The sequence below is a fragment of the Magnolia sinica genome, chromosome 5 (genome assembly GCF_029962835.1).
Source record: "Magnolia sinica isolate HGM2019 chromosome 5, MsV1, whole genome shotgun sequence".
In the NCBI taxonomy this organism is placed as follows: Eukaryota; Viridiplantae; Streptophyta; class Magnoliopsida; order Magnoliales; family Magnoliaceae; genus Magnolia; species Magnolia sinica.
The window spans coordinates 34,014,286-34,032,628 of record NC_080577.1 but is presented as its reverse complement, the minus strand read 5'-3'; the positions used below and the strand labels follow the sequence as shown (position 1 = coordinate 34,032,628).

Below are 18,343 nucleotides of genomic sequence, written 5' to 3'. Positions count from 1 at the left end.
TGTGCATACCACGGAAACTGAAGAAACTAAGTCAAACAGCATAATCCCTGCATCTGCCAATGCAAGACTCGCACATGATATGACGACTGGAAGATCACCTACAGGTACGCATCCAGGACTCGATGTTAAGAATAGAAATTTTGACATGGAAAAAGAATAATAAAGGAGAAAAAGAAAATCCTTGCAAAAATACATGCCTCCAGAGCTAAATTAAAATTTTAAGACATGAAAATCAATCATACCAACGAAGCACAACAACCAATATCTCAATAATGCGGATACCATAATGTCAGCTCATGGTAAGACACTTGTAACAGTGTATCTCTTAAAAGGTCACATAATAAGATCGGAAAATCAGACATTGAATGATTGACCATTACTACACCGGCCTGCTATCATTGAGGAAGTGGTAATTTATGCACAAACTGTTTAATTAGGTAAATGGTGGTGTTAGATGGATTAGGAATCCTTCCCTCATTAGGGAGGTTCTCGTTGTCAAGGATGGTTTGGATGCAAACGGGTGGGATGTGCTAGCTGCCTCTAGGCTAAAGGTTCCCCATTTTGGCATGTGGTGATGTGGCACGATTCTTTTGTGAAAGCTTTGCCAAATTTAGAGTAGAGCAGGGCTCCAGAGTTCACTTCTGGGAAAACTGATAGTGTAGCAAGACTCCATTCAGGGGGGAATATGAGTACCTGTTTAGAGTGGCTCCTGTCAAATGCACTGCTATGACGCAGTGCCTCCAACGTGTTGGTGGAAGGTTAGTGTGGGACATCAGATTCCGTCGTGATTTTAATGACTCTGAGATGGCATTTTGTGCCTTTTTTGCATCCTGAAATCAGTATTCATCCATGGGCAAGGTTTCAACAGGCAGATCTGGCAATTGGAATCCGACGGTAAGTTCTCTGTCAAATATTTAGCTACTGCTTTGTCTGGGGTTGGCCAGCTTTTGTCATTTCCATCGTCTCATGGACAGCATGTCTAGAGAAAATCCTCACTATACATAATCTGAAGAGTCAAGGTTTGCAGATCCCAACCAGGTGCAATATGTGTTGAGGGTGCATTTGGTAAACTGAATAAGAAACCAAAAAGTCTGAAATTAATTTGAGTACTGGATCCATTGTGTACTGAATTTTATGTACTGATAGACATAGTGTTGGAATGCATGTTTGGTAAACTGTTTCTGAACACTGAAATTTAGTACCGAATCCAAAAAATTCTGTTTGGTAAAAATGTCTGAAATTTGATAAATTTACCAAATTACCCATGTCCTAACTTAAATCCAAAAAAACAGATGGAAGGGTGGATTTCTCACAAACATCATAGCGACCCCACCTAACCACCTAACTTCCCATGGTATAAAGTTCCTGCTAAAGGCTTTCACTAGCTACGTCAGATTAGGGGTTACTAGTAACACCATAGTGGGTGATGCCCTTACCGTAGGGCCCACCTTGATGTATGTGTTGTACATCCACACTGTCCGTCAGTTTTTACAGCTCATTTTATGCCATGGTCCCAAAAATGAAGCAGATCCAAATCTCAAGTGGACCAAACAGCAAGGATTGAATACCCACCATGAAAAACATTTTGTGGGCCACGAAAGTTTTGGATCAAGCTAATATTCGTTTTTTTTCCCGTGATCCTGGTCTATGTGACCTTATAAAAAATTGGATGTTAAATAAACATTGCGTGGTGTGCCCCACACCACCGACCTCGGTGGTGTGTTGACGTCCCCCGATGTATGTGTTATATCCACACTGTTTATCCATTTGGCGAGATCCTTTTAGGTCATGAGCCCACAAATGAGGCAAATCTAAACCTCAAGTGGACCACACCATAGAAAGCAATGGAGATAATGATTCCTACCATTGAAACCTTCCTAGAGCCCATCATGATGTTTATTTGTCATCCAACCTGTTCAAGAGGTTACATAGACCTAGATGAATGGAAAAAACAAATATCAGATTGATCCAAAATTTCTACTGCCTCCAAGAAGTTTTCAATGGTTGACTTTCAATCCTCATTGTTTTTTGTGGTCCAGTTGAGCTTTGTATCTACCTCATTTTTGGGCCCATGCCATCAAATGGTCTCGTAAAATGGATGGACAGTGTAGATAAGACACATATATTATGGTGAGGCCCACAAAACTCAGTGACATCAACACAGTGGTGTGTGGCACACCACGCAATCCATTTCCGTAATAGATTGCCTAGTATAGAACACAACATCGGAGGCCAGTACCGTATTGACGTGGCAAAGTTTTGTACGCCCCACTATGATGTATGTGTTAGATCCGCACCGTCCATCCTTTTTTTTTTTCAAATTATATTAGGTCCGGTGCTCGAAATATCGGTATCACATTACATATTGCATTCTTGGGATATGGATACGTATCGGTAATTGCATAGGATATATCAGTTGTATCGTGTAATGTATTGCTGTTGTTGGAAACATGGGGAAACATTTGGAAATTGGTTGAATTTTTCAATGAAAATGTGATTGTTAAAAAAGACATCAATACACACTTATAAATCAAAACATTACAAAAAAATAAGTACACATAATAGGTTTTCTTTGTAAGGGGTCCTAATTTATGTGTTGTCTAACTGAATTGATGCAAGTATATTCAATGTCTATTCATAATTTATAAATGTAAGAAGACGTGTGGAAACACAAGCAATACATTCAAAAGTAAAAGAAAAATCACTAGATTAGGTTACACATGTTTGATTTGATGTTTGGACACAAAGATTGCAAACGATTTGCGAGAAATTGGGAAATTTTGATTTTTTCCAATTTTCCGCAACTTGGCCCATCTCCTCCAACCTTGAAATCGAAGCTCCCAATCCATGATTTTTCATGCAAAACATGGATTTGTAACAATTTGACACTAATTTAACATGATTTACAGCAAAAATAAAAATAAAAATGATCGAAATTCGAAAATACTCACTAGATCGAACATGTGGGATATACTGCACTACTTGTGCGTTTCGTATCACACTGGTGGGATACAAGATATATCGTGGGATATATCGGCTAAAATCATCGATATTTAAAACATTGATTAGGTCATGATCCAAAAAATGAGGTAGATCCAACGCTCAAGTGGACCACACCACAAAAAAAAAAAAAAAAAAAAAACAAAGTGGGGATTGAATGTTTACAATTGAAAACTTCTTGGGGCCACAGAAGTCTTGGATCAAGCTGATATTTGTTTTTTTCCCTTCATCCAAGTCTATGTGACCTTATGAACAGATTGAATAGCAAATAAACATCATGGTGAGCCCTAGGAGGTTTCAACAATGGGTGTCATTGCCCCCACAGCTTCAGGTGCGTGATCCACTTGAGTTTTGGATCTACCTCATTATTTGTATCATGTCCTTCGATGATCTGGAAAATTGGATGGACAGTGTGGATATAACAAATACATCATAGTGGAGCCCACAGGACTTTGCCACGTCAAAATGAAGTCCGTACGGAAGGGGCAAAGTTGTCATTTTCAAAAAAAAAAAAACACAAATCCACTTTCCGCGTTCCAGACACATCACTTACCGCTTTCGATGCATGGACCACCCCAGAATTAATTCTGTGATTAATTTCCATTAAGGACTTGTTTTAAGTGTGTTAAACAAACACCCAAAATAGCATATTAAGCTGCTGAAATCTGATTTTCAGATTTCAGGGGCATATTAAGTGGTAAACAAACAGCCCCTGAGTTAGCAACGAATCAGTGACTCATATCTTGTTACACTATCCGATGGCTTCCAAGGTTTGGTCTGCGGTGCTAGCCAAGTTTCAGGTGGTTTGGGTGTTTCCTAGATCAGTGGTGGAGGTTATTAGCAGCTGGGCTGTGGCAGGTTGGGGATCAATTGGGAGGCTGTTGTGGGATCAAGCAGTTTCAGCAGTTATTTGGACATTGTGGATCGAAAAGAAAAGGAGAATTTTTTATGGCAAGTGCAAGCCAGATCTTTCAAGTATTCCAGCTCATTTTAGAGTGGGCTGCTACATGCTCTAGATTTTTAACGGTTTGGTTAGAGTCAATTGGGATGCAGTTCTCATAACTGGAATCGTCCATAGCCTTCTATGTGGCAGACAGCCCCCTCTCCTCACTGTTTCGAAATGAACTTTGATGGGTGTTTGTTTGGAAACATGGGCTAGCAGGTATCAGTGAGTTATGTCACAACGGTCGTGGGGAAAGGCTGCTGGAATTCTCTCGTCAATTGGGTGGCAGGCAAGTTTCGCTAAGGCGTCATAATGCAGGGGCATTTTCACACCGGGCTCAAGTGGGGTCGCTTGTGGGATGCAGGGGCACACTCGGGGTGGGTGCGGCCCACGAAGGTCTCGTGTTTGAGACTCCTCACCGGGGGTGATTAATGCGCATTTCACACTAGGCTCGAGTGGGGTAGCCCGTGGGATGCGGGGACACACTCGAGGTGGGCGGCCCATGTGATTTGGGGCCCACGAAGGGGGTTCGGCCGATGTCCTAACCCATGCGATGTGGGGCCTCCTCACCGGGGATGATTAATGCAAGGGCATTTTCACACCGGGCTCGAGTGGGGTCGTTTGTGGGATGCAGGGACACACTCGGGGTGGGTGCAGCCACGGATGAGGTCTCGTGTTCGAGACTCCTCATCAGAGGTGATTAATACGCATTTCACACCAGGCTCGAGTGAGGTAGCCCGTGGGATCCGGGGACATACTCGGGGTAGGCGGCCCATGTGATTTGGGGCCCACGAAGGAGGTTCAACCGAGGTCTTAACCTATGCGATGTGGGGCCTGGGCTATGAGATAAAGGGATTAATTCCCCATACGTTAATAGTTCGAGCTTTTAGAGCAAGTGGTTAATTGTCCTGAATCACATCAACATTGCTAAGGTCCGTTAACCTGATTATTGAGTTCAATTTCCTCCCCATGTTCATTAAGAGAGATTAAAAAAATGTTGTTGCATTGGGAAGGGGGATTCTTCCCATGGTGATGAGGACATCCGAGCACCTTTTAAAGTTTATCAAAGGAGGAAAGTTGCCCCAGTTTCTTTATGGTTAGGCGATCATTACATGGAGCCCAGTAGGCTCAATTCGAGTTATTAGCTACATTGAAGATCCCACATGCATGATCATGCATCTTTAAAGACCCCACACTAGGGAGGTGCATGTGGGTTGCGAGAGTATTGGATTGTTGAATCGATTGGATTCATCAATCGGACCGTTGGATTTTGCACAATGGGCCATCTTGACTGTTGGACCATTTTGATCGTTGGGTCATTTTCATCAGGAACTCATATCGGACGCTAGTTTTAGTTATTTTGTTTAGTTAGTTTGATTATTTTGGTTTATTTTATGATTTAGTTGATATTATGGGTGTTTTGGACATTTTATAGTATTAACATTTTTGAAAAAAATGTTATAAATAAAGCATATAAGGCTTGGGCATGTGAAGCCTAGGGCATTATTGGCTATTGAATGAAAGTTTCTTCTTGCTTCGTTTTGGAGCAAAATTTCTCCTATGATTGGAGTTTGGTGTGAAGCTATGGAGTGATTCCAATTATCTTATTTCTTTTATTCTCTTTTCAGGTAATCTTATTTTTGTTTTCTTCTCTTCTCATCTTCTTATTTTTCTTTTTTCTTTTTTTCCTTTTCTTTTGTTTCCAACCAAAGACCACCACCATCACCCTAGCCGTCCGGGTCACTCTCAAGCCGTCACCTCCAAACCCTAATTCCCTAGATACCCAAACCCTATTTCAAAAAAAAAAAAAAAAAAAAACCGTAATTCCTAAAAACATAATTCCTAAAACCCTAGCACCAACTTACCCAAACCCAAATAAAACCAAGTGTTTTCGTTTGAATTAAGATTTGTGCCTATGCTAGATGGAAGTTCTACCTTCCATAGGTCCAAATTAATCAATATCCTCTAAGACCTACACCGCGGAATTGTAGGCAGTCTTGAACTAGAGCATCCTTTAATGCTTGAACTCTTTAACCTTGTGGTAGATTAGCTTTATTTTGTGCTTTGATTTCTCTAATTAATCCATTGATTAATTTCATTGCATCATTCTAGGTTAGACTATCTGTCCTGCATCAATTTTTTTGTATCATATCCTAGGGTTTAGTGTGGTCTTGAAATTAGCGTAGGACTCTCATGTGGCATTTAGAGTAGGTTTTTCATATTATCGTGTCTAGGATTAGCAGTCTTCCCATTCTCAGCACATTGCATCTAGAGTCTTTAGTTCTTAAGTTTCCCATTAGATCCCTAGTTTATACCCACTCGTACTGGACGTAGTTTTGGTCTACACCCCACAATGAGTTTTGAACAACTTATTGAGGCTATCAATGCCATGAATAACCATCTTGTGGCTCTTGAAGCCCAAAGTAGAGCCACCAACAACCAACTAGCGGCGACTAACACTTGCATAACCCAATTGGAAACGTTCCTCCAGGCAAACCCCAACGATGGGTAAGATGGCCGATCTCAAGTGGGAGATTAAGTTGGAGGACGTGGAAGAGGTTGTGGTTGAGGTGTTGGTAGTGGTGGGGTGCGTACCCAACCACCCCTTGGAGAGTATCAAGACCACCATGATCTCGATGAGCGAGTGATGAAAAGTGTGAAAGTTAAGGCACCGAGTTATGATTGTCACTTAGACCCCAAGGCTTCCTCAATTGGCTTGCGGACATAGATCATTATTTTGAGTAGCATGATATGTTTGATCGTCATTGGGTGAGGTTCGCCAAGATGGAGTTGGTGGGGGCCTAGCCAAGTTGTTTTGGACGAATGTCAAGTGGAAGATGGAGAGGTCTAAAGATGACCCGGTCTTACTGTGGGCCGAGATGAAAGAGATCTTAAAGGAAAAGTACCTTCCTCTCTCTTACCACTAGAAGCTTTTGGATCGGTGGCAATCCCTTCGTCAGGGATTAATGCCCGTGGCTGATTACATCGCTAAATTTGATGAATATATGATGTGATGTAACGTTCAAGACGACTCGTTAGTGACCCTTTCCCATTTTAGGATGGGCCTCTGACTCGAGATTTCGCACGACCTTATTTCTTACGACATCAACACCCTAGGGCATGCCTATCAAGTGGTGCAAGAGTTGGAGCAGTATCTGAAACCACAATTTATAAGGCGATTCGACTCTCAGGAATCCAATGTAAGGGCCACTCCTGAAGGAGTTGAGTCTAATTTTGGGCGACAATCCAAAGCCCCCACTGGTACTCAATCCACTTATAGGGATGATAAGGGCAAAGGTCTAGTTAGTACCAGCTTGAGGGTAGGTGAGCAAGCGTGGTATTACAAATGCCGAGGATATAGCCATTTCGCATATCAGTGTCCTACGAAAGAGTGAAATAAGGCTGTCGTGATTGGCGAGTTTGATGAGGATACAGATGATCAAGGCGATCGTGAACAAGAAGAATATTAGCAGCTCGAAATTGGTGCTAGTGATGAAGGAGTTGAGATCGTGCCACTCGCAGTTGTCAGATGTGCATTAGCCCAAGCCAAAGAAAGTGATGATTGACGCATGAATTCAATTTTCCACACTTACGTCAAGTGTAGTGACAAAAACTGCAAGGTGATAATTGATAGTGTTAGTTACACCAATGTGGTCTCCACTAGCAATATATCTCGTTTGGGTTTGAAACCCGCTCCTCTCCCTCAGCCTTCTTGAGTTTCATGGCTTAATGCATCCTCGATATTGGTTTCTCAGCGGTGTCTTATTCTCATTCAATTTGTTGCCTACAAAGACACTTGTGTTGTGATGTTTTGCATATGGATGTAGGCCACATTATCTTGGGCAGGACTTGGTTGTATGACCCAATGTTTTAAATATCCTTATCATGTAATGTATCACACCCTTGGGATACGGATACATATCGATTATCGCATGGGATATATCAGTTGTATTGCGTAATGATCAATGTTGTTGGGAAACATGGGAACATTGAAAAATTGGTTGAATTTTTCATGAAAACTTAAAGGATTGTTGAAAAAGACATCAACACACACTTAGAAATCAAAACATTACCAAAAAAAAAAAAGTGCACATAATAGAGATTTCCTTTGTATGGGGTCCTAATACATGCACTGTCCAACTGAACTGATGCAAGTATATTTAAAATCTATTCATATAATTTATAAATATAAAAAGACATGTATGGAAACACAAGCAATAAATTCAAAAGCAAAAGAAGAATTACTAGATCAGGTTATATTCATGTCTGATTTTGTGTTTGAATACAAAGATTTGCAACTAATTTGCAAGAAATTGAGATATTTCAATTTTTCCCAATTTTCCACAACTTACCCCATCTCCCCCAAATCTCGAAATCAAAACTCCAAATCCATGATTTTTCATTGAAAACATTAAGAATCATAGATTTGTAACCATTTAACTCTGATTTAACGTGATTTATAGAAAAAAAGTGGATCAAAAATCGAAAATGCTCATCGGATCAAATAGGTGGGATATATCGACACTACCTGTGCATTTCATATCGCACAGGTAGGATACAAGCAGTGTTCGAAATATCGGTATCGCGCAATGTATCACACCCTTGGGATACAGATACGTATCGATTATCGCACGGGATATATCGTTTGTATCGCATAATTTATCGCCCTTTTGGGAAACATGGGAAAACATTGGGAAAATTGTTGAATTTTTCAATGAAACTTCAGGGATTATTTAAAAAGACCCTAATACACCCTTTTAAATCATAAAATCTCAAAAAAGAAATGGACATAATAGGTTTCCTTTGTATATTGTACTAAGATATGCGTTGTGCGATTGAACTAAGACAACTATATTCAGTATCCACCCCATCCATCCGTTTTTTCATATCATTTTAGGACATTATCTAAAAAAATGAAGCAAATCCAATAATCAAGTGGACCATACCATAGGAAACAATGATGATTGACCATTAGTGGGCCACAAAAGGTTAGATCAAGCTGATAATTGTTTTTTCTCTTCATTCAAACTTGTGTGAAGTTATCAATAAATTAAGTGCCTAATAAAATATAGAGCAAATCAAGGTGCACCCTAAAAAGTTTTTAATGGTACCGTGTTCAACCACCATTGTTTCCTTGAGTATAGTCCACTTGAGACAAAAAATAAGATAGATCTAAGGATCAAGTGGACCACACTAAAAAAAGTAGTGGGGGCATTGAACGTCTGCCATTGAAACCCTTTAGGGGTTCACAGAGGTTTGGGATCAATATAAAATTTGTTTTTCCTCTTCATCCAGGTCTTTGTGACCTTATGAACAGATTGGATGGAAAGTAAACGTTATGGTGGGCCCTACAAAATTTTTAAAGGTGAAAATCATTATCTCCACTACTATTAGTGGTGTGGTCCAATTGATCTTATGGTTCATTTTTTGGTTAGTACGCTAAAATGATCTCTAAAAATGGATAAATGGTGTGGATATAATAAATACATAATTGTGGGGCCATGTACCTTTGATCTCCTCTGAACGGTTCGTACAACTTGGAGCTAGAGGAGCGTCAGCACTCGTCTTCGCACGAAATGTACCTACTCCAGCTACGGACGCGGATTGCGTACTACCCCTGCCCATCCCTAGCTCCAAACAGGCAGGTCTGTGGGCGGGCCCACCATGATGTATCTCTACATCCAAACCGTCTATTCCTTTTCTCAAATTATTTTAAGGCATCAAAACAAAAATGAGGCAGATCCAACGATCAAATGGACCACACCACAGATGACTCTTGCATTTAATCCAACTGACATTTAATGCTTAGTGCATTTTCATGCAACCAAGCTTATTATTTGGTGTGGTCCACTTGAGTGTTGGATATGCCTCATTTTCATGTTCATGCCTTAAAATAATATGAGAAAAGGGATTGACGGTTTGGATGTACAGATACATCACAGTGGAACCGCCCACAAACCTGCCCGTTCGGAGCTAGGGATGGGCGGGGGTAGTACGCAATCCGCGTCCGCCAACTGCATAGCTGATGTGTGGTACACCAGCCAATCCACTTCCTCTTGGACAAGATTCAAAGTTATATGCGCCCACAATAATATATTTATTATATCCACACCATTCAACCATTTCGACAGATCATTTTAGATCATGAGCCCAAAAATAAGTAATATCCAAAGCTCAAGTGGACAACACCACAAATACCAGTGGGATAGTGATTCTCACTGTTAAAACATTCGTAGGGCCCACCATAACTTTTATTTTCCATCCAATCTGTTCATGAGGTCACACAGACCTGGATGAAGAGGAAAAATAAATATCATATTTATCCAAAAATTCTAACCTCAAAAGGGTTTCAATGGTAGACGTTCAATCTCCCACTGGTGTCTGTTGTTTGCAGTGTGGTCCACTTGATCTCTGGATCTATCTTATTTTTCGGCTCAAGCCTTACGACGAGCTCGCCAAATGGACGAACGGTTTGGATATAACGCATACCTTATGATGGGACCCACAGAACTTGATGACGTCGACACATAAGTTCAGTGGTGTGCGGTACACCATCCAACCCAAAATCACTTAAAGAGGGCTCGGATGCCCTTTTTTCGACGCAGAGAGGGTTCCGAAAGGCCAGAACCCTAAAATTTCGCCCAAATCCAGAAAATTTTAGATCTCACGATGATTTCTCGAGATTTCGGAGAGGATTTCGCTTGGATTTCTTCGGACGTCAACAGATTTCTCTCCTGTGATCCGGAAATGTCGACCATGGCCCACCAAATTCAGTAGAAAGCTCCGCTCTTAGGCATATTGAACAGGTAATAGATTTTTTTCTATATATTTTTGGAATTTCTGGATGGGATGCAGATAAAATGTCGTGGTATGTCGCGTGTCTGCCATATCTGGCATTATCGTGTAATATATCGGCGATATCTCACGATATTTTGTGTATATCGTGCGATATCGCTGATACATTGTGCGATATCAACGATATATCGGGCGAGATCTGGATTTTTGGTTTTTTTGTATCTTCCGGGGGTTATCGGACGGGTTTCGTCTCGCTGGGGGCCGATAACGATAATATCAGCCGATAAATCGGCTGATAGTATCGATACTTAAAACACTGGATACAAGATATATCGTGGGATATATCGGCCGATATTGTCAATATTTAAAACATTGTTATGACCATGATGTGACACTATTCGGTTGTTCGAATACATGGTCATTTATTCATAAAGGTAAGAGGATAAAGTCCTCATACACTCAAAAGCACCCTGAAGGAGGACATCAAGAAAGGTGACCCAAAAAATGTGAGAAAGTCTCAACCTAAGTCGCTCCACATAATCAACGCCAAAGAGTTTGAAAGGGAGACTAAATCCAATTCGATGGTGTATGCCCTCGTAGTAAGAGAGGGGTTACACCCGAGGTTAGTGTAGAGTTGCCACCTGAAGTGATTTTAGCATTGGAGTTTAGTGATGTTTTCCTAGAAGACCTACTGGAGGAGCATCCACCCATGTGGGACATTCGGCATGCTATCGATCTTGTCCTTGAGTCAACTCTACCAAACCTTCCTCACCACCAAATGAATCCCGTGGAGCATGCGGAATTAAAGAAACAAGTGGATGAGCTTCTAAGAAATGGTTCATTTAGGAGAGTTTTAAGTCCATGTGTCATACCAACCCTCTTGGCAATTGGAGCATGTGCATGGACAATCGTACTATCAACAAGATCATAGTTAAGTATCGATTTCTTATACCGCGTCTTGATGACATGTTGGATGTAATAGCTGGTGCTATGATCTTTTCCAAAATTGACCTCAAAAGCAGGTATCATTATATACATATTCATCCAGGAGATGAATGAAAGACAGCCTTCAAGACGAAGAATGAGCTATATGAGTGGTTAGTTGTGCCTTTTGGCTTGACCAATGCTCCAAGTATGTTCATGAGTGTGATGACCCAATTGTTAAGGCCCTTCATGGGTAAGTTCTTGGTGGTATATTTTGACGACATCCCCATTTATAGTGCATCCAAGGAACAACACCTCCACCATTTGAGGCAAGTTTGCAAGGTCCTTAGGACAAAGAAGTTACATGCCAACCTGAAGAAGTGTTCTTTCTCGTCTGACAAAATTATCATCTTAGGGTTCATTATTTCATTTGAGGGCATGTCTGCAGATCCCGACAAAGTCAATGCATAGTAAATTGGCCCGAACAGTTGAATTCACGAAGTGTGTAGCTTCCATGGGTTAGCTACTTTCTATAGGCGATTCATTTGAGGCTTTAGTTCTATTATGGCTCATATCACAAACTGCATTAAAAAGGGGGAGTTCAAATCGACTAATGTTGCCTCCAAGGTGTTCAAGGAGATTAAGGGCAAAAGGATTGAGGCTCCTATCATGCGCCTTCCTAACTTTTCAAAAGTCTTTGAGATTGCATGTAACACATCTGGTGTAGGTATAGTTTGAGTACTTAGCCAGGAAAGGCACCTCATTACCTACTTTAGTGAAAAGTTGAATGAGGCAAAGCAACGATATTCTACCTATGACAAGGAATTCTACGCGATAATCCAATCTTTGCGCCATTGGCGACATAATCTACCACCGAAGAGTTCATCTTGTTTTCTGATCATAAGGCCTTGCAATACCTTAACTCCCAAAAGAAATTAAACCCAATGTATGCCAAGTGGGTTAAGTTTCTTCAGGAGTATACCTTTGTTTTGAAACATAAGGACGGGGTTGAGAATAAACATGCCGATGCCTTCAGTCATAGAATGGCGTTACTCCAATCCATGAGCATGGAAGTCACTGGGTTCGAACAATTGAAATGAGAGTATTCTATGTGCCCAGATTTTGGAAAAGTGTACAAGTCACTTTTGAATGACCAGTCAAGGAGTGATAGTGGTTGTTTTGATCAGTGATTTTTTATTCAAAGGCGACAGACTTTGCATTCCCCGCACTTCCCTTCGGTAATTTCTAGTTTGGGAGTTTCATGCTGGTGTAGGCAATCATTTTGCTTGAGACAAGAGTATTGTCCTTGTCGATGATAAGTTTTATTGGTCCAGCCTTAAGCAAGACGTGGCCAAAATCATTGGGCAATGTAGGACTTGTCAACTGGCAAAGCAGAAAAGGCAAAACATTGGATTATATACACCCTTGCCACTGCCACACACTCCGTGGCAAGATATTAGTATGGATTTTGTGCTTAAACTACCAAAGACGATCAGAAAGCATGATTCCATCTATGTAGTGGTGGACTATTTCTCGAAAATGGCCAATTTTCTCCTATGTTCCAAAACGTCTAACACCACCAACATTGCCAAGCTTTTCTTTAGAGAGGTGGTTCACTTACATGGTTTGCCAAAAGCCATTGTGTCTGATAGATATGTGAGATTCATGAGTTATTTTTTAAAGACACTTAAGCACATGATGAGTACAAGATTTTAGTTCTTGTCGGTATACCACCCTCAAACTAATGGTCAAACGAAAGTGGTCAATCGAACCTTAGGTAACATGTTACAATGGCTTGTGGGTGACTATATTAGGACTTGGGATTCAGTTTTACCAGTCGTAGAATTTGCATATAATAGTTCAGTCAATAGGTTGATAGCAGGAGTGCTTTTGATGTAGCGCATGGTTACAAGCCTAAGAAGCCTATAGATCTCCTTCCCATGTCAGCAATGTTGTCAAATCGCATATGCAATTGCATGTGATCAACATATGTTGTTCGTACATGCGATCGCACAATCACATATGCCATGGCATATTTTTTATAAAATAAAAAAATGAAAAAAAATCTTTAAAAAAAAAAAAAATCAAAGGAAAAACTTGCCTGATTAGTACACAATATTTGATTGGGTTATTTTACTTATTTCATTATAGTTTGAGTGTTTCATTAAATTATATGTTTAATTACTTATATTATATTATATAAATTTTAACAAAACAATCAAGCTACATTAAAAGAGAACTAATTATTATAAATTTTGAACAAAGAAATTTTACTAATAAATGGATAACTTGAAACAACTTACAAGTTATAACTTACAACTTAATTTACAAAAAGTAAGCAAAACTTATAAAATACAAAAAATAAACATACTTGAAATAATTGTAGAGAGATTAGAGTAAGAGAGAAAGAGTAAGAGATTTAGAGCTTTGGAGTAAATATTAGTGAAAATGGAAGGGATATGAGTACCTATTTATAGGCAAAAGTTCTCCAAATTGAATATATATATATATATATATATATATATATTTACTTCCACTCTCGCTATTAAGAAATATGCGATCGCATACTCGCATATGCAATCGCATATTGGTTGCATATAAAAGTATGCCATGGCATACTTGCCAGGATCGCATATGCCATCATGGCATATGCGATTTGATCCACAGTATGCGCATGTGTGATTGCATTTGCGCATATGCGATCGCATTCGACAATAATGCATGTCAGTCTCCCATAGACCTTCAGAGTCTACGGATGCATTTGCACGACATATTCATGATTTGCATGCTGAAATTAACAAACGGATTAATGTGAGCAATGAAAAGTACAAAATATTTACTGACTCTCATCGTAGGCTCAAAGAATTTCAAGTATGCGATTATGTAATGGTTCGGACAAGACCAGGACGGTATCCGCAAGGGGCCGTGAAGAAATTACAAGCTCGTAATGCAGGAGCTTATAAAATATTAAAATTATTAGGTTTCAATGCGTATGTTGTAGATCTTCCATCTAACATGTGAATTAGTTTTACATTCAATGTGAAAGAGCTTGTGTCTTTTAAGAGTCTAGCAACTCCACTCACTAACCCTTCTCCCGACCCTCACAATGGCCCAGCTAGTGGTGCTTCTAACCTGCCCCATGACCCATGGCTCTTGCCAGACTAGCCTTCCCATCTTTTACCTCATTTATTATCCATACCTACCAAAATAGAAGAGATAGAAAGTATTTTGGATGAATAAGTGGATTTACCATATACGGAGGTTTCAGAAATATCTCGTCAAGTGGAATAACAGGCCAGAGTCAGACAGTACGTGGATTACAAAGACCGAGCTTCAGAGACTAGACCCGGATCCCCTAAAGCATTATCACAGTTTTATTTTACCAGAGGCAAACTTCTCAATCAAGAGAGTTGATAAGGACATCCGAGCACCTTTTAGAGTTTATCATAGGAGGAGAGCTACCCCAATTTCTTTATGGCTAGGTGATGCAGGACAGCCCTAATTATGATGCATGCTCATGGAGATAATTAAACAGCGGAAATAAAAGGAATAAATGATCTAAAATTCTAACAATAATCATCATAACTGAGAAAATCATAAAGGAAACATGCAATGGAGCGGGCCATCACTACAACCATGGAGTATGGAATTCAATTACTACTTAGGTTGGATCCGGCGAGGGATGAGACCTCCCGATCTTGCATGGTCACACCCAATCGATCAATGAAGATCACTAGTCCGAAGAACCAAGAAGTTTCTCGGATTAGGGATTTGAGAATTTGGGGATTTAGGGTTTAGATCGGTTCTCAAGATTTTGATCGAAGAGGAATTAGCCAAAACAAAAAAAATAGAAGAAAGAAAGTTATTACCTTGAGGAAGTTGGAGAGGCACAAGAAGAAATTAGAAGAAGAAGATCAAGGGGAGAGAAGAAGCACCATTAGAGAGAAGAGAGGAAGGAGGCAACCAAAGGGTTTGCTTTTCATTCATCAATAGTTGAAATTCGTGTTTAGGGCTTTACCCAACTTAAATAAGCACATAAAGACATAAAATTACTAAAATACCCCTAGGATAAGCAAATAAAGATATAAGATTACTAAAAGACCGCTAACTAAGTCAAAAAACGTGCAAATAACATAAGTATGGGAAAGTTTGAGCGCTCGGTCCTCTTTCTCCAATCTTCCTTTACATGTGTCTTCCCTAAGTGAAGTCTTCTATATGTCCAATCACATGTGAAAGGTCTTCAGCTCCTCAATAGTCGCCTATCCATAAGGACGGCACTTGTGGTTGGAACTTTCTTCGTTGATACACCTTGAATGCGCTTGTGTCCGCATCAATTCCCCTCGGGTGAGAAAAACTCGACTTCGACGAGTTGAAACTTTTGTAGCGCTCGAGTAGATCTGGATCAATACCTTGCAATGTGTCGCCCGATAACCACGTAGATTCAGATGATGGTTTATTCTTTCACTTGACAAGATACCTTTGGAAACCTCCATCTCTCGTGGATACTATCTCGTCATCCAAGATTTCTTCAATTGCTTCTTTATGGGTAATGGGTGGAGGAGGGGGTGAAAGGGGTTGGGTAACAAACTCAAAAAAAGGCCATGAAAGGGACGATGTATCAATAATGGGAGTATGGGCATGGACTAGATCTTCCACATTAAAAGTTGGATTAATACTCATTTCAGGTGGAAGGTCAACCCGATACACGTTGGACCCAACCTTTTGTAATATCTTAAATGGTCCAGCACTACACGCTTGTAATTTCTTTGCAGATCCTTGAGAGAATCGCTCTGGCCTTATTCGCACCATTACATAGTCTCCTTCTTGAAATTCTTGCACTCTACGATGAGAATCGGCTGAAACTTTATAATCATCATTGCTCTTATTTAACCGCTGTCTAATATGTGTATGCAAATCATGAATATGGCGTGCGAATGCATCGGCTGACTCAGAAGACCTTTGGGTAACAGACATAGGTAAGAGATCTATGGGCATTCTAGGTTTATAACCACTTACAATTTCAAAAGGACTCACCACCGTAGATCTATTAACTGACCCATTATAAGCAAGTTCAGCAGTTGGTAAAATTAGGTCCCAAGTCTTAACATGTTCACCCACTAGACAACGTAGAAGATTTCCAAGGCTACGGTTTACCACTTCAGTTTGACCATCTGTTTGTGGGTGGTAAGCAGTAGAAAATTGCAAACGAGTTCCCATAATGTGCCACAGTGTCTTCCAAAAATAGCTAGTAAATCGAACATCACGATCAGACACTATGGTTTTAGGTAACCCATGGAGACGCACCACACCATCAAAAAAGAGACAAGCAACATGAGACGCATCTGACGTCTTCGAACATGGGAGGAAATGCGCCATTTTAGAAAAACGGTCCACAATGACAAAAACGGAATCGTGCTTTTTTATAGTCTTGGGAAGCCCGAGCACGAAGTCCATACTAACGTCCTGCCATGGAGCATGTGGCACTGACAATAGCGTGTATAGCCCGGTATTTTGCTTTCTTTGCTTTGCCAGCTGACATGTTCGACACTGCCCTAAAACTTTGGCTACGTCTCGCTTGAGGCTTAGCCAATAGAAATGATCTTCCACGAGGGCAATGGTCTTATCACGACCAAAATGGCCAGCTATCCCTCCTGAATGAAGCTCCCAGATGAGGAATTCACGAAGGGACATACGGGGAATACAAAGTCTGTCTCCCTTGAAAAGAAAGCCATCTTTAAGAACATATCCACCCATAATATACTGGTCACTAGAGAGTGACGTGTAAGTACTCCCAAAATCAGGACATATGGGGTATTCATCTTTCAGTTGCTCAAATCTGACTACCTCTACACTCAAGGAGTTGAGCAACGCCACTCTCCTACTAAGGGCATCCACTCTGGTTTGTTTTCAACCTCGGCCTTGTGTTTCAAAACAAACGAATATTCTGAAGAAACGCTACCCACTTGGCATGCCTTGGGTTGAGTTTCTTCCGAGAATGCAAATATCTCAAAGCCTCATGGTCGAAAACAAAACGAATTCTTGCGGTAGGAGGTAGTGTCGCCAATGTCTCGGGATTGCACTACCGCATAAAATTCTTTGTCGTAAGTGGAGTATTTTTGTTTTGCCTCATTCAGTTTCTCACTGAAATAGGCCACCGGGTGTCCTTCTTGACTCAACACTCCACCTATACCGACACCAGACGCATCGCACGCTACTACAAAGATTGTAGAAAAGTCAGGTAGACGCATGACAGAGCTTCCACCATCTTGCCCTTAATTTCTTTAAAAGCCTTGACGGCGGCTTTAGACCACACGAACTCTCCCTTTTTCATGCACTCAGTAATGGGAGCCATGATCGTGCTAAAACCCCTAATGAACCGACGATAAAAAGTTGTTAGGCCGTGAAAACTTCGCACCTCATGAATGTTCCTTGGTTCTGGCCACTCAACTATGGCCCTGACTTTTTCAGGGTCTGCATCCTTTCAGATGACACTATAAATCCTAAGAACACAACTTGGTTAGACATGAATGCACATTTCTTAAGATTAGCGTACAACTTTTCCTTCCTAAGGACACTACAGACCTTCTTTAAATGTTCAAGGTGTGATTCCTTAGTGGTACTATAAATAAGAATATCGTCAAAGTACACCACTAGGAATTTTTCCATGAACGGCCTCAAAGC

General features: G+C 40.5%; 1 protein-coding gene across 1 annotated transcript in view; it reads right to left on the bottom strand.

Moving 5' to 3' along the window:
- Positions 1-18,343, bottom strand: part of LOC131245930 (exosome complex component RRP41-like) — a 48,878-nt gene that overhangs the window by 10,008 nt on the left and 20,527 nt on the right. Inside the window, exon 5 of the mRNA XM_058245718.1 lies at positions 10-98. Coding sequence (XP_058101701.1) covers positions 10-98 — 89 coding nt within the window. The remainder of the gene's footprint in view (positions 1-9; positions 99-18,343) is intronic.